Genomic DNA, 16,779 nt, shown 5'->3' on the forward strand with positions numbered 1-16,779 from the left:
ACTGGGCAGCATCTGCACTGGGCTCTGTCAGATGACATCACCCATATGTGAGAAACAATGTCCTGCTTGTCCTCAGAGATCAGATAAGGGATGCTTTTTTTTTTTTTTTACAGTAGTAAATTGAAAATATTTTTCTTCCTAGCCAACAAGACACTGTCCCCCCAAAATTCAGCCGGTGGTGGACACCATGGTTAGCTGCCACCACTGGTGCTGATTCCGGATATTCAATGCCAGGCCGTTTCCTGTGACCGGCATTGAATATCTGGGTTTTTTTGGGCTGGCTCTAACTTAACCGGCTATGTGAATAGTCACCGCTACCTGGTTTAGTTAAAAGCGGACAAAGAGACAAAGATACAACTGTTATTTATGCAGGCCGATCTGCCCGCTAAACTTAGCTGGCCAGCACTTAAATATTCGTGAATAGTGGGCTATCTCATGCTGAATATTAGTGCTTAGCCGACTAAGCACTATTTAACTGGCCAGGAGCCATTCTTGGCCAGTTAATTAGCACTGAATATTGGGCCCGGTATGCCTGTGTTGCATCCATCAGACCTTTGCATATAGCCTCGGAACCTGACCACAGGCCATTTGGCTGACAGAGTCGGATACTGCTTCCAACTAGATCAAATCCCGGTTTGCATCGGATTCCGCAAGCTGCATCAAAGTGGTTGTTGCAGATGTTCTGGATGAAGTAACCATCTTCAGGGGCCTTCAGTTCTGGACAGTGCACAACTAGCAGATATAAACACAAAGAAAAATAGTTATTATATGCTGAATGAATTTGTTTTTTCACTTATGAAGAAGAAAAATAATGCAAAACTAGAGCAACTGAATAAATGCTGGTTGAGAGGGATCGGATGTGATCATAGGTGGGGGATGGAGGGGATACTGTTGGCCAGCAGCTGTGATCCAGGGTAACTATGCCTGGGTGGAGGACTGGAACAATGTTGAGCCTGGAAGCAGTGATGTCAAAAGGCTGCACCCATGCACATGTGAATATGTGTGTGGGGGAGGAGAGGGGTACTGCATGGGTACTCTCCCCATGTGCACCTTTTTCAAATTACTGCTCTTGCTCGATACCGAAGGATATGCACCTGCAGACCTGCACCTGTTTTACAAGAGGCTCTGTGTTTGATTAATCCTCTTGTAAAATAATGTGAGAATTCTCCACATCCCAACCTAGACATCTGAATTCCCCTTCCGCGTTCTTTTAAAATCAGACTCTGTAGACACAGTTTAATTGGAACCTGCAAATTCTATGGCACAAGACTATATTAAAAGTTGGACAAGGTAACAAAAATAGAGACCGGGGATTCTATTTTGTCTTTAGAACAAAAAATGGTGAAAAGGCAGGTTCCTGGTCCACTGTTTCTGTGGCAACTGAAATGCATGAAAAATGATGAGGTCCCTCAGTGCACTAGCTCATATTCGGTACACTAGATTTTATTCCTGCCAGATTAAAGGTGGAGCCAAGCAGTACCGGCCAAATGTTTTAAACAAGAATGTTTTAGGGTTCCGTGTATTCTATTCACTTCCGTGTATTCTATTCACTTTAGATAGTGCAGTGCCACAGGATGGGCTGCTTGCAAAGTTAAGTCCTCAAGTTACTTTCCCACAACAGAAGCCAAAATTTAGCTGAAATTCAAAACAGATTCAAGTTTCTTAAACCTCTTGATGTTTGGAATTATTAATGTATGTAATCAAACTAATTGTTCCACTAGGGGGATCTAGTCACTTTAAATATTTTATTTATTTATTTATTTATTTAATTTTATTAATTATTTTTTTTCGTAAATCAAAAATATCTATACCTCTGTTTATAAGTATATGCTGATTTGCCCATGTAAATTTGTTATTAACATATATAAATCATAGAAAACTCTCTTAAAATCACTTCCAAAGTAAATAAATCAATCTTAGAATTAAGCTGAAGTCTATGTATCATGAATAATTTCAATATAACCTTAAGGAATGGAAGTAAAAAGTAAAACACAAAGACCAGTCTGAAAGTGAAATAATTTGATGGTAACATCGTACTGAGTTCTGTGTTGCTTTTCATCCAGGACTCAAGACTACTGAATGAATAGCAGATACTGCAGCCCCTCAGTGCACTTAGGGCCCAGCTGAGGTAAGCACTAATGTGTGCTTGCCACAGCAAAAAATGGCTTACCGTGGGGCGCACTAAGGCATCCCATGGCAGTTTTTGGATGTGTGCACTACCCATGTGCTAAAACGTTTTTAACAGCTTTTAGCTCTGGGGGCAGAGAGTGGGTGTGTTCTGCACTAATAGGATATAGCATGGACACTCCCGTGCACTAACTGATTAGTGCAGGTCTAGCACGTGAGTCCCTACTGCCTGATAAAACAGGTGGTGGTAGGGGCTGATATGCTAATGGCCAGGTGCTAATGGAAAAATTAGCACATGGCCATTAAAATGGAAAACAGAAAAATTGGCCATTTACTCCAGCGGTAAAAATGACCTTTTCTTGCTGCACTTTAAAAACAGAACTAGCAAACCCATGTGCTCCCAATGTGTGGTGTGTGTGTGTGTGTGGGTGGGGGGGTATGAAACAGAAAACTGATCTTTTGGTCATCATTTGTCTGAATTTGTTCTATTGTACTAAATGAGTATTCGCTACTTTGTATATTGAATTGGTTGTTGACGATTGAATAAAAATATTTAACCATAAAAGCTTAATCAGCTATACATACTGTTTATAATCCCTTCTTATTTGCTAAAGTAAGCTATCATTTAATTTCTTTGAGCTCACCTTGACAGACTGAACCCATAGCTCGATAGCCCTCCTTGCAGACACAGTCTTCTATGGAGTCACTCCCCGGGGGAGAGGAGTGATTTTCATTAGGGCAAGGGATGCAGGTGCTGATGCCACCAGGGGAGCCTTCAGGTTTGTATGTGCCTGAAGGGCAAGCTGTGGAATACCCAAATAAAAAAAATAAATAAATAAATAAACCACAATAATCAAAATATAGTAAATTATTTTTGCTAATGGTCATCCTCACTCACCTTTTATGCAACTTTTAAAAATATAGTTTTAAGTAAAGAACAGGAGATTCAATAACTGTTATTTGACTTTATTGAGAACAAATAATGCAAATAAATGCACAATTGCAAAATAGTGAAAACACTTTTAATTTCATTTTTCCCCACTAATAACAGCATTCCACAGCAAACACCTCTCAGTGTTTTTTTTCTTTTTATCACATTGTGATCCAAATTGTGAGGTAGGAAAACGTGACCGGTGTTTAACTGAATCTAATTAAAAGCTAGTAAAGCACATTAACCCTCGGATTCTGTATAGCACATCTAGCGTTTCAAATCGAAATCCAGGCGTATTCTATAACAGCGTGCGTAAATTAATTGGTTTAACAAGCTAGTGCTGTTAACAGCACTTATCAAGCAATACAAATAAGTACCTATATATGTAAGCCGCATTGAGCCTGCCATGAGTGGAAAAGCACGGGGTACAAATGTAACTAAAAAAAATAATAATGAGCACTAATTGGCAATAATTAGAATTCACACGCACATCCCCTTAAATGTATTCTGTAACCCACTGCGCCTAAATTTTAATGCGCACAGATAAAAAGGGGCATGGTTATGGGCAGGGAAATGAGCATTTCATGGGCGTTCCAAAACTTACACACACTGTTATAGAATATGGCCCTCTGCGCTGGGATTTATGCCACGTTTTTGTTGCTGTAAATGGAGACATACTTTTAGGCACCAGGACATCAACTAAGGCACAGCTTATAGAATACGTTAGATGGAAATGTTTTCCATGCGGATTTTTCAGGCCCCATATATAGAATCTGGCCCTAAGGAGGTAACTTTATAACAGTGTTCCTAGGTTCATTGGGCAGGAAGATGCCTATTTTGGTAGGACATGTGAGGATGATACCAAAATCTGCAATAGGGTAGACAAGCCTAATGGTGTGGATAACATGAGGACGGATATAGCAAAGCTTGAAGAATGATCTAGAATTTGGCAGCTAAAATTTAATGCTAAAAATACAGGATCCAGCATTTGGGCTGTAAAAACCCAAGTGAGCGGTACAGTATAGAGGGTGAAGTACTTCTGTGCATTAAAGAAAAGCAGGACATAGGAGTGATTGTATCTGATGATCTTAAGTTGGCCAAACAGGTAAAAAAAAAGCCAATAGCAAAAGCCAGAAGGATGCTTGAATGCAAAGGGAGAGGAATGGCCTACAAGAAAAAGGAGGTCACAGTGTCTCTGTAAAATCTCTGGTGAGTTCCTATTTAAGTACTGTGTACAGTTCCAGAGGGTGGCTACTAAAATGCTTAGTGGTCTTCATGATAAAGCATATGGGAACAGACTTAAGATCTCAATATGTATTTCTGGGTAGAAAGGTGGGAGAGAGGAGAAATGATAAATACATTTTTTACAATGTCTCTATCAAACATTTTAATATATATAATTCAAGATAAACACTTGAAACATAAATCAATTTGTCAATGAAAGAAATTAAATACAAGTACAAAAAGAAAAAAAGGAGAAAATTATTCAAAGACAACTAATCCAAGTCCTCAGTAAGAGGGGAAGTCAAGAGAACAAACCATATAGTAATAAGGCGCAGGGGTGTGCTGGTAAATTGTTAACAGGGGGCTCTCTCTCACCAGCAAAGTAAAAGAGAATTCAGGAGGGGCCCAAGCCCACATTTTGGGATCCATTTGTTAAAGTAGCCATGGAGAACTGGCTCCCAAAATTCTTAAAAACTTAACAAACGGCTCTCGAGAGCCTGCTCCAGCACACCACTGAATAAGGGAAACAATTTTAGTGGTCTGTTTACTAAGCCGTGCTAGCAGCTTCCAAGCGGCATTGCCGACACAGCCCATTCAAAGAGAAGGGCTGTGTCAACACTAGCGCACAGCCACCTGCGCTACTGGCTTAGTAAACCCCAGCATAAGTTTCTACATTAAGGAAAATACCAAAATGAGGACACAACAATTACAATATATTACGGGTTTATTAAACAAGTCAGGTTAGACTGAAGGACCCTCAGCTGCTCCGACTTGATTGACTTGGTCCTCAGCTTCTACTTTATTACTAAGAAACAATACTAAATGGGAAGGTTCAAAAAAGACGTAAGTAAGATTCTGATATTTAATAATGCATATGCAAGGTAATTCAAGCAAGAATAAAGCTCCCAAAGCCAATAATCTTGGCCGCATAGGCGGTCGGTGGCCCAACTGTTTGAGGAGGCTAAAGGGGGTGGGGTGAGGGGCGGGTTGGCGGCGGGGCCAGGGGCGGTGCTTACCTCCATAATTGTCTGACAACACAGAAAAAAAAATAAGTAAAAATAAAATAGTCACAATTAATACCTTTTATTAAATTTAGATATTAGATTGTAAGCTGTATTGAGCAGGGACTGTCTCTTTGTGTCAGGTGTTCAGCGCTGCGTGCGTCTGGTAGCGCTATACAAATGTTAATAATAATAATATTAGATATGTATCATATGTCAAAGAATAAAGTGGTTGCTCAAAGCATAAGCTAACCACAATCGCTCAACTGCAAAACACTATGCACAGCTTTGTGCAAAAACACACTCAGAACCTTACTGTATCATAAATATTACACTGGACAGAACCTAATACACCAATATACCACCCGTACGGAAAATGCAGACCGTTAACAGTATGAAACAAAGGATCATAATATCACAATTCTCATGTAGAGCCACAAAACACCCTTTTAGGGTGGATAGTGTTCACAATGAGCTCCTTTTATTAAAAACCATATGTAGATCCTTCAAGAGGTAGTGTGTCATGATTTAGGCTCTACACCCTTTCTGATGTTTTGGTGCCACCTCAGTAAGGCCAACACACAATCTCTCCACTGCAAAACACTATACACAAACTTGTACAAAAACACACTCACAACCTTACCAAACCATAACAGCACTAATTACAAGGACAGGACGAATGCGTGGAAAGGCAGCACTGTAATTACACTGGGCTCTAAAACACCAGTACACAAGCTAGTGAAAAAAATAAAAAGGGCTGGAACTACTACAAATACTACATGCTAGCTGAATACTGCACCTTGATCACACATGAAAAACACATGACACAACAGATATGAAGGCAAAATACTGAACTGGAAAGTTACCTCAAGAAGTCAGACTCAGCATGCAGCAATACTAGAAAAATTTAAACTTGCATGCAAAATAACACAGATGCACATTTCCAAAAGCTGACATATTCCAATTAATAAATTCTGAATAAAAAATGTTTTCTACCTTTGCTGTCTGAGTATTTAGTTTTTCTGTTAGCTTTGGTCCCAGCTTCTTCTGTTGTGTGCAGCAATTCTCTTCTCCCCTGCCCTCCCCTCCAGCAATCTGTTCTCTCCCCCTGCCTTCCCTTCTCTCCAGCGATCTCTCCCCTCCCCTCCATCCATCCACCCATGGCCAGAAATTTGCCTCTCCCCTGCCCTCCCCTCCAGCGATCTGTTCTCTCCCCCTGCCCTCCCCTTCTCTCCATGTCTTGTCCAGCGATCTGTTCTCCTCCCCTCCATGTCCAGCGATTCTCCCTGCCCTCACCTTAACCGTTTTACTCTCCCTGGCAGCGTCTGTGAAGAAAAAGGCACTGCAGGCTCGCCTCCAGCTTCAGCTTTTCCCTTCGCTCTTCACACAGTGTCCCGCCTTCGCGGAAACAGGAAATGCATCATCGCGAAGGCGGGACACTGTGTGAAGAGCAAAGGGAAGAGCTGAAGCCGGAGGCGAGCCTGCAGTGCCTTTTTCTTCACAGACGCTGCCAGGGAGAGTAAAACGGTTATACCCGGGGGGGGGGGGGGGGTTACGTGCGGGGGGGGGGGGGGGGCAAGGAAGGCTGCCAGTCGGGGAAAGCAGGAAGGAAGGAGGGACGGTGGGAGAGCTCCCTGGCTGCTGCGCAAGCCCTGCGTTTGTGAGGGCAGCAGCCAGGGGAAGGTCAAGATGGGCTGGGAAGGCTTAGCCTCCCCAAGCCTCTTATACGGGGCGCCTATGCTTGGCCGCATTACAAGAAATTGCTTACGCCTATTTTGAGCAGATTTTGCTACATCCCTGAAGACTGTCACATTAAAAGAAAGAAAAGTAGAGTATCTATGTCTAAAAGTCTCAAATCACTCAAAAAAAATCCACTACTGAAAAATAACAAACATGTAAGAAAAAAGGAAGGAAAAAGCCTCAACGAGCTCAAGATCAAAACTGCTTCACAGAGCTGTAAAGATCAAAACGATCTCATACACTCATTCATCATCGGCAAAAACCTTCCAACTTTTTAAAATTATGTGATTTATATATATTTATTCAAAATCTTCACATAAGGATATGTCACTTCAATAGAAACATCTTCAAAATCATGTCATAACCACAAGCAAAGAATGCCTGGAGGAGAGCTGAAACATTTTCAGCAGTTCTAAATTCACCCGCTTAGTTATGAGGGTCCTGTCACTGAATATTGCTAGCATCCACATAACGCCCGGCTGTAATATAGTAAGTGACAGCGGTCCATCCAGTCTGCCCAACAGTCACACTCATTATCAACTATGATTAAATCAACAATGAATGTGATATTATCCGCCTTATTTTCGAATGAGAAAGACGCCCATATTTCGTCCCAAATTGGGAGATGGGCGTCTTTCTCCCGTGGGCGGCCAAATCAGTATAATCAAAAGCCGATTTTGAGCGTCTTCAACTGCACTCCGTCGCGGGAACAGCCAAAGTTGACGGGGGCGTGTCGGAGGCTTGGTGAAGGCGGGACTGGGGCATGGTTATCGGCCAAACAGAAATGGGCGGCTTTCACCGATAATGGAAAAAAAATAGCCATTTTTAGCGAGAATTTAGGGCACTTTTTTGGACCCTTTTTTTTTCACGAACAAGTCACAAAAAAGTGCCCCAAATGACCAGATGACCACCGGAGGGAATCGGGGATGACCTCCCCTGGCTCCCCCAGTGGTTACTAACCCCCTCCCACCAAACAAAACAACTTTTAAAACTTTTTATTTCCAGCCTGTATGCCAGCCTCAAATGTCATACCCAGTTCCCTGACAGCAGTATGCAGGTCCCTGGAGCAGTTGTTAGTGGGTGCAGTGGACTTCAGGCAGGCAGACCCAGGCCCATCCCCCCCACTACCTGTTACACTTGTGCTGGTTAATGCTGAGCCCTCCAAAAAACCCCAAAATCCACTGTATCCACATGTAGGTGCCCCCCTTCAACACATAGGGTTATGGTAATGGTGCAGACTTGTGGGCAGTGGGTTTGGGGGGATTTGGGGGGGCTCAGCACACAAGGGAAGGGTGCTATGCACCTGGGAGCTCTTTTACTATTTTTTTTTATTTGTAAAAGTGCCCCCTAGGGTGCCCAGTTGGTGTCCTGGCATGTGAGGGGGACCAGTGCACTATGAATCCTGGCCCCTCCCACGACCCAATGATTTGTTCGTTTTTGAGATGGGCGCCTTCAGTTTCCATTATCACTGAAAACCAATAGCGCCCAGCTGAAAAACAGCCAACTCCTTGGCATTTGCCCCGCACAACCTGTATTATCGGAAAAAAGATGGGCGGTTTGTCCCGTTCATGGAATTAGGCACCCACGGATATAGGCGCCCATGGAGATGGGCATTCGTGTTCGATTATGCCCCTCTTTATCTTTTATCACAAGTCTTTCTTTGGCATTTCTGGGACATAGACCGTAGAGGTCCTTATGTTCCACCTACTGGAGTTGCCATCAAAGCCCACTCCAGCCTATCCAAATCCATCTTGTCATTTGCGGGACCCAGACCATAAAAGTCTGCCCAGTACTGTCCTCGGTTCCAGCTACTGAAGTTGTCATTGAAGCCCTTTCCAGCTTATCCTAAACCAGACTGCCATATATAGACACAGACCTAAAAAGTCTGCCTGGCACAAGTCTTAGTTCTTTACAGCCAAAGTAGCCATCCAATTGTCACTCACACATCCACCCCCTGCAACCATTTAGGTTTTTTTGTTTTTTGTTTTCTACCATCTGTTTTCTAAATAGAGTTCCTCTGTGTTCATCCCATGCCTTTTTGAATTCCGTCTCTATGCTCATGTCCTCTAGATGCATCATTTCCCCTTCTCTGGAAGAGATTTGTTTCTATATTAATACCTTTCAAGTATTTAAACATCTGCATCATATTTCCCATGTCCCTTATTTCCTCTAGGCTATACATATTTAGGTCTTCCGGTCTCTTCTCATATGTCTTATGGCGCAAGCCCCATATCATTTTTGTCGCCTTCCTCTGGACCGCTTCTAGTCTTTTTACATCCTTAGCAAGATACGGCCTCCAACTGTCAACCAGTTTCTAATCCAATTCACCACTTTTGGTCCTAACTCCAGCCTTTCAAGTTTATTCAAGAGACTTCTATGAGGGACTGTGTCAAAGGCTGTATCACCCCTGAGCTGTTCCGGGGCAGAGGGAGCTGCAGCGAAGAGCGAAGTTTAGCGAACTCGGAGGAGCAGGCGCGTGCCGCGGCACCCCCCAGCGGCATACACCCAGGGCAGACCGCCCCCACCGCCCCCCCCCCTTGGTACGCCACTGCAGGCAGATGATCAAACCCTGACGCTATTTTAGATAGCGCTCTGGAAATACTGCTCTTCCAATGCCGTAATAGCACGGTGTTGCGCTATGGCATGATCAGAAGTTAATGTATACAGATATATGCAGCGGTGTAGCGGCACTTCAGCGTAGTTAAATGAAGCTAAGTAGCTGGGACACATGCACACTAATCAGACGCGCTAGGCTACGAACAGCACGCATGTGCGTAGGGCTGCTTGTCGTTTTGTCGCTGCGTCCTGTCATAAAGCGGGGAATAATCGAACAGTGCCAGCCATCTGCAATGGCAGTTGAGGACGTCCTTCGCTGTGACAGCAGTTGAGGATGTCCAAAATGTGGATGTTTGTGAGAAGGACATCCATGCTTGCTATGCCTCCAGCACCTGCTTTATTTATTTGGATTTTGGATCACAAGTAGCAGCAGTGGGATTTGAACTGACCACCTCTGGATTGCAAGACCAGTGCTCTAACCACTAGGCCACTCTGCCCTCCTCCACTGTATTCCACTCCCTTGAAATGTGGCCATCCCTGTGGGGGGCAGTTGAGGACGTCCAAAATGTTTGAAAGAAGGACGTCCATGCCTTCGTTATGCCTCCACTGACACACACATACTTCCCCCCCCCAGGGGCCTGCATACTGCCCCCCCCCCCACACACACACAGGGATGGCCAAATTTCAAGGGAGTGGAGGAGTGGCAGAGTTACCTAGTGGTTAGAGCACTGGTCTTGCAATCCAGAGGTGGCGGTTCAAATCCCACTGCTGCTGCTTGTGATCCAAAATCCAAATAAATAAATAAAAAGGTTGTCGGAAGCATAGCAAAGGCATGGATGTCCTTCTCACAGGAACATCCACATTTTGGACGTCCTCAACTGCCATCGCAGGGACGGAAGCATAGTGAAGAGTATACTCTAAAAAAAGACAAAAGTTTTTGAAGTTTTTTTTGGGGGGGTGGGACCTGCACCACAAGAATGCCAGCTAGGACCTGGCGTTATTCTGTGGTGCTGTTTTTCGGCATAGTGGCGTTCAACACCTCTGTTCATGAAGCGCTAGCTTTCGATCATCAAGGAGGAACGCGAAATTACCTTATTTACATGAGATTGACTACATTTAAATGTCATGTGCGCAAGTGCCTGGCGCGCTTGCAGTTTATGGCGGTAACCATGTTGATCATCCCACGTTGTTAAAAGCGTGCGCAAAAACAGCGCTAATGGGCTTGCGCGCTCGCGTTGACTTTTGATCATCCCCCTGTCAGTTTGGCTGATGGGCTCCCTGACACTTTGGCCACAATGTTCTTATCTCTGAGGTATTTCACCAGGTGGGACTTGTGGTGCTGGATTTCTTTGTTGTAGTTTCCTGGGACTATCCTCTAGTATCCTGCTGTTCTTTAAGGCTTGATCTTATTACTCTTTCTCTCTGTAGGATAGTGGTGGACATCTGATTCCCTGCTCCAGCTTTCTCCTGATTTAAGATGTGATAAAACACTGAAGTGTCTTATCAGGAAAAAGAAGAAACAGTACGCCTAACCACATTACTTCTCATTTTAAACCAGTGGAAATCAGAAAATGCAAATACTTCTTTACAAAGAGGGAGAACTATACCGGTAAGTCCAAGGAGGCAGTGGAGCTGTGAGGTCAGTAGCAGAGACAGTCTGGGAGGAAACCTAGTAAAACATGCTAATCCAACAGCAGCACTTGCACTAATTAAGGGGGCTGCTGTTTGCTGTTAGCACTCCTCATACCTGCACCAATTATCAAATATGATGCTGACTGCCAGAGAGAAACTTTAAAAGAAGCCTTTTTGGGGGGTTTTTTTTTTAAGATAAATGGAACTCATGAGGGAAGACCATCTCAGAGGGGAAAAGAGAGAAGAGCAACTGAAAGCCAAAAGTCCTGAATGGGACGTTTTTCCTAGAAGGAGGGTTGGAAATATAGTTCCCTTCCCATGCTTCATGGCAGGCAGTCCAGTTAGCCAGGAAGGAAAAAGAATCCATCTCTAAAGCAGGCTACTACAGGGTGGGAGGAAATTCAAAGAGTCAAACACCCTCTACCCTGCAGAAAAAATGGTATGCCCATAGGGTGAGTAATATGAATCACTCTGATATGTTAAGTGTGTAAGAGAAGTAATCACTGTGGAGTGTCATTACTCCTAACAGGTGGAGATCTGTGTTAAGGGTAGTTTAAATTTAAGCTGAGCATTGCTCAGTGGAAAAACCTGCCAGCATTCTAAACAGGACAAAGTGCAACAGAAAGGGGGGGGGGGGGGGGGGGTTGTTCTTTTGGGGGGGGGGCAGGGAAGAAGACTGCATTGTGTTGAGACAGCATGGGCATAATTATACATATATAAGAAATTATATTAAGTGTTAATTCTGTTTAAAAATCTGGGGTTAAAAGCTTGGTGGTTGAATTCAACTTTTTCATCCTGCAAGTGAAGGAATGCCAGCTGGATTTAATTACTTAGAAAGGTCAGAGACAGAAACTTTCTTTGACCCCTTGTGAGTGATGGATTGCTAATGCTAGCTAGCACATCTGTATACTATTATGAATGAACAAAGCATGAGCCAGACATACTGTAGTTTAAAGTTGGTTAAATAATTTTAGAAGTTCTTGATATGTAGATTTTGTTATAAGGAATACTGATTCTGTGTATTTTAGAATATGTCTTATTTTAGAATATGTTTATTCTGTGTAGTTAATATGTAGAATACCTTTTTTAATCTAATGTTTGTTCAACTCTTTGCCTTACGTTCTGAGTAGGGCTGCAGTGAAAAGGTCAGCATATGGTTTGAGTTTTCTGCAGTCCTGGCTGGTTTAATGTATGGAGCTGATAGGTGAAAAGGGTCAAGAAAAAGTCTTGATTAATTATAGGTAAATGTAGGGATGGTCCTGAAAGTAATAACAAACTATAGCTGTATGCCATTAAGTAAGACTGGCCCTTGACCCCTTAATGAATGCCAGAGTTCAGTTAGTAGTTAGTATGAAGTTGACTAGGAATATGAGAAATTAATCATAATGAAAATGTAAGAGACTGGTGCCATATTGTCTGGTTTGAGGGGCCCCAGGTCATAGGTCAGTTTGAGAAATATCAAACCTATGTAACTGATATTTTTAAAGTAATGATTGGCTGAGGCAAGGTAACCAATCTATTCTTTACCATCTGGAAAGTAAGGGGGGCTAGAGGTTAGAACTGTATATAAGAGGGAGCAGAAGCAGCTTACGTCAGAAGGAACAGACAGAAGAAGGAGAGCTGAAGGAAGACAGACAGCAGCAGAAGAGAAGCAGCTGAGACAGAAGCCATAACATCCAGAGAGCTGAGAGAGAGAGAAGAGAGCTAGAACTGATGTCCTACTCTGTTTGCTGGCAAATAAAGAAGATTTCTCCCTCATTCTGGTGTGTGCTGCTTGACTCCTGAAGTACCACAGATTCTGCTAACAATAGGGGTAATTCATGCATCCATTCCTGCAACAATTCTTGGTGTCAGAAGTGGGATGCTGAACCGGCACCCAACTGACTGAGGAACATTCGCCGGGTATGTATTCTGTATTCTGTATTGTAATCCTAGCTAGGAAACTGTAAACCAGCCCCTCACAAATTGAGGGAAGGGGAGTCTGATCAACTCTCAGCGAAGGCCTTAGTAGCTTTTAGTCTAGTGGAGATTAGAAGCGAAACCGCTTGAGCTTATCTGTATCTGAGAAATTTGAAATTGTTGGGTGGGATTTTCTGTATGGAATGTGTGATGCTTGAATGTTAAATGAGTGCGGACTTCTTATAGCTGCGTTTCCAATTAACGCGAGTTCAATTGGCCAGTGACAGAAGGAAGCGATTGTTGTCTGTCTACCTAGTGTCTCGAGAGTGTGGACCCCTTACTGCACTCTCAAAAACTCCCTCCCTTCTGTGTGTTGTAACTGTAAGCATTATGGGAGGGAAATCGTCTAGACAAATTGATACTCCCCTAGATTGTATGCTTAAGAATTTCAAGAAAGGATTTTTAATTAATGATTATGGACAGACTTTAAGCTCAAGTACTCTAAGAACCTTGTGTGAAGTTGAGTGGCCATCTATGGGAGTGGGGTGGCCCTCTAGTGGCAGCTTAGATATTGAAGTAATCCGGAAGGTCTACAGCATAATTGTAGGAGAACCAGAATATTCTGAACAACTCCCCTATATAGATTCCTGGGACAGCCTTGTGACTGACCCTCCCTCTTGGTTGAAAACTTATATGGGATCCCCAGTAAAGTTCATGTTGGGCCGCGTTCAAAGAAAGATTAGAAAATCTAAATTGGAAGAGGGAAAGAGCCCTAGGAAGCCTACCACCCAATCGGTGGCTTCCGCCCCTACCCTGCCCGAGAAACCCATACTCTCTGATGACCCCTCAGATCTTGAGCCACCACCTTATGGCCCATTGTTGGGGTTCCGTGCTGCCCCCAGAGATCCACGCCGCCCAGCCCAAGCTTCTCCAGCACAGGCTTCTCCGGATAGTTCCTCCCCCTCTGTGCAAAACCCGCCACATCCTAGGTTGGACTTTTCATCCGGCCTCTACCCTTCTGTGCCACATTCTCCCCTGTTAACCTCCGAAGACCCGCTTTGGGCTCCACTCCCTGACTCCTCAACTCCCGACAGCCCAGCCTCTCCTTCTAGTACCCCTATCCACTCATCAGGGGCCCGGCATCCCTTTCAATGGACTGAATCACCTGTGACCACCTCTCAGTCTATGAGTACCCCTTCCCATCCCTCAGGGTTTCAACACACCTCCACTGAATGGGTTAGACCTATTGCAATCACCTTTGAGCATGATAGGAGGGTAGCTCCTAGCTCTACCTCAGGTTCCATTCCCACCTCCTCGAGAGTTCTGCCCCTCCGCCAGGTAACCACCACTCGACCGGATCCTAATAATGAGGGTCAGGTTATACAGGCACAGGCCTACCAGTATGTACCCTTCACAACCACCGATCTCCTGAATTGGAAGACGCATTACCCCTCTTATACTGAAAAGCCTCAGGCAGTGGTGGACCTAGTGGCTAGCATTATGGCCATCCATAACCCAACCTGGACTGATTGTCAACAACTTCTCCTGACCCTCTTCACAACTGAGGAGAGGCGGAAGATTTTGCAAAATGCTGAGGCCATCACGCGAGCGCGTGCCCCCGAGAGGACACCGGACCTAGAGGAATGGGTTAGAACTCGGTTCCCTCGTGCAGCTCCAGCTTGGGATCCAAATAATGAGCAGCACTATGAACTGTTGTCTGGCTATTGCCGGGACTTGCTGGAAGGTATGAGGAAAGTCATAAAGAGGCCCATTAATCTGGAAAAGGTCTCTGAAATTCTCCAAGGGGCAACTGAATCCCCTGGGGCCTTTTTAGAGCGACTAATTGAAGCCTACAGAACATACACCCCATTTGACCCTGAGGCACTAGAAAACCAGAGAATGGTGAATAGTGCATTGGTGGCCCAGAGTATGCCAGATATCCGGAAGAAGTTGCAGCGTCAGGAGGGATTCGCAGGGATGAATACCACCCAGCTAATTGAGATCGCAACCAAGGTTTTCATTAATAGGGATCAGGAGGTGCGCCGAGAGGCAGACCGGAAGATGCAGAAGAAGGCCGACCTTTTAGCGGCAGCCATTACTAACTCCACCCTTAACCGAGGTCGACCTCTAGCTAATGGGAAGCCCAAGTGGGACCCCGGACCACCAGTCAGGCCCCGAGATTCCTTCAATCAATCCCGGCCAAGGGGGGAGAATCCCAGACCAAGATTGGAGAGGGACCAGTGTGCCTATTGTAAGGAAAGAGGGCACTGGAAAGATGAATGCCCTCAGAGGCGCCAGGGACTGAGAAGGGGACCAGGAGATCGAGGAAGCCGAGGCCAAGTTCGAGAGGGAAGGTATGAGCCTCCTGAATCTGACATCATTGGGATAGCCGAGATGGCAGAATGGGACGAATAGGACAGACCGGGTTCCTACAAACTGGGCTCCCAGGAACCTATGGTCAAGTTAACTATAGGGAGCCGCTCAATTCCATTCATGATTGATACAGGAGCTGAACATTCTGTTGTGATGGAGCGATTAGCGCCTGTGTCTGGAAAAACTGTCCGAGTGGTGGGAGCCACGGGGGTGCAGAACCGGAGGCCCTTTCTGACGACCCGTAGATGCCAATTAGGCTCACACACAGTCACTCATGAATTCCTCTATATGCCAGACTGTCCAATCCCTTTGTTAGGTCGAGACCTGCTGTCCAAGCTTAGGGCCCAAATTTCCTTTGACTCTGATGGCCAGACTTCAGTCTCCTTTCGGCCCCCGACATCCAGCCCTAAGGGTATATTGAGTTTCTGCTGCCCTCTTGAAGAAGAATGGCGGCTGCATCAGTCGCATGGCCAAGTTGACCTACCCCTGGTAGACAGCTTTCAGGTCAGTGGGGTATGGGCAGAAGATAATCCCCCAGGGTTGGCCCGAAATATTCCTCCTGTCCATGTAGATTTACTTCCAAGTGCCCGGCCAATCCATCTTCGCCAATACCCAATTCCCCGAAAGGCTCTGGAAGGGATTCAAGCACATCTGAATCGTTTGTTATCCCATGGAATTATTCGACCTTGTCAGTCTCCATGGAATACGCCACTGTTGCCAGTTCAGAAGCCAGGGACTGAGGACTACCGGCCAGTCCAAGACTTACGAGTGGTCAACAAATCCACTATTTCATTACACCCTGTAGTGCCTAATCCATATGTCTTGCTGGGATTGATACCTTCTGGAGCTACCCATTTCACGACACTAGATCTAAAAGATGCCTTCTTTTGTAATCGGGTGGCCCCCGCCAGTCAGCTGCTTTTCGCCTTTCAATGGGAAAACCCAGTAACAGGAAGGAAGCTTCAGTATACATGGACCCGCCTGCCACAGGGGTTCAAGAATTCCCCCACCATTTTTGGGACAGCCCTAGGGCAAGACCTTAAGACTTTTAAATCTGAGCCTTCCAGGCGAGTTTTACTCCAGTATGTAGATGACCTCCTGATTGCAGCAGTGACTCAGGAAGAGTGTTTTGAGGCTACCAGAGAATTGCTGGAGCTACTCTTGGATGCAGGCTATAAGGTCTCACGCTCAAAGGCCCAACTTTGTCAGTCAGAAGTGAAGTATCTGGGCTTTTGCATTTCCCAGGGAAGTCGGAGACTGGATGTCAGTAGGAAGCAAGCAGTTGCTGCAATTCCC

General features: G+C 44.8%; 1 protein-coding gene across 3 annotated transcripts in view; it reads right to left on the reverse strand.

Moving 5' to 3' along the window:
* Positions 1-16,779, reverse strand: part of SVEP1 (sushi, von Willebrand factor type A, EGF and pentraxin domain containing 1) — a 538,231-nt gene that overhangs the window by 418,775 nt on the left and 102,677 nt on the right. For all 3 annotated transcript variants that reach the window (XM_030193745.1, XM_030193746.1, XM_030193744.1), the window contains exons 4-5: positions 2,772-2,930; positions 553-732 (exon numbers count right to left, since the gene is read on the reverse strand). In XM_030193745.1, coding sequence (XP_030049605.1) covers positions 553-732; positions 2,772-2,930 — 339 coding nt within the window. The remainder of the gene's footprint in view (positions 1-552; positions 733-2,771; positions 2,931-16,779) is intronic.

The sequence above is a fragment of the Microcaecilia unicolor genome, chromosome 2 (genome assembly GCF_901765095.1).
Source record: "Microcaecilia unicolor chromosome 2, aMicUni1.1, whole genome shotgun sequence".
Taxonomy (NCBI): Eukaryota; Metazoa; Chordata; class Amphibia; order Gymnophiona; family Siphonopidae; genus Microcaecilia; species Microcaecilia unicolor.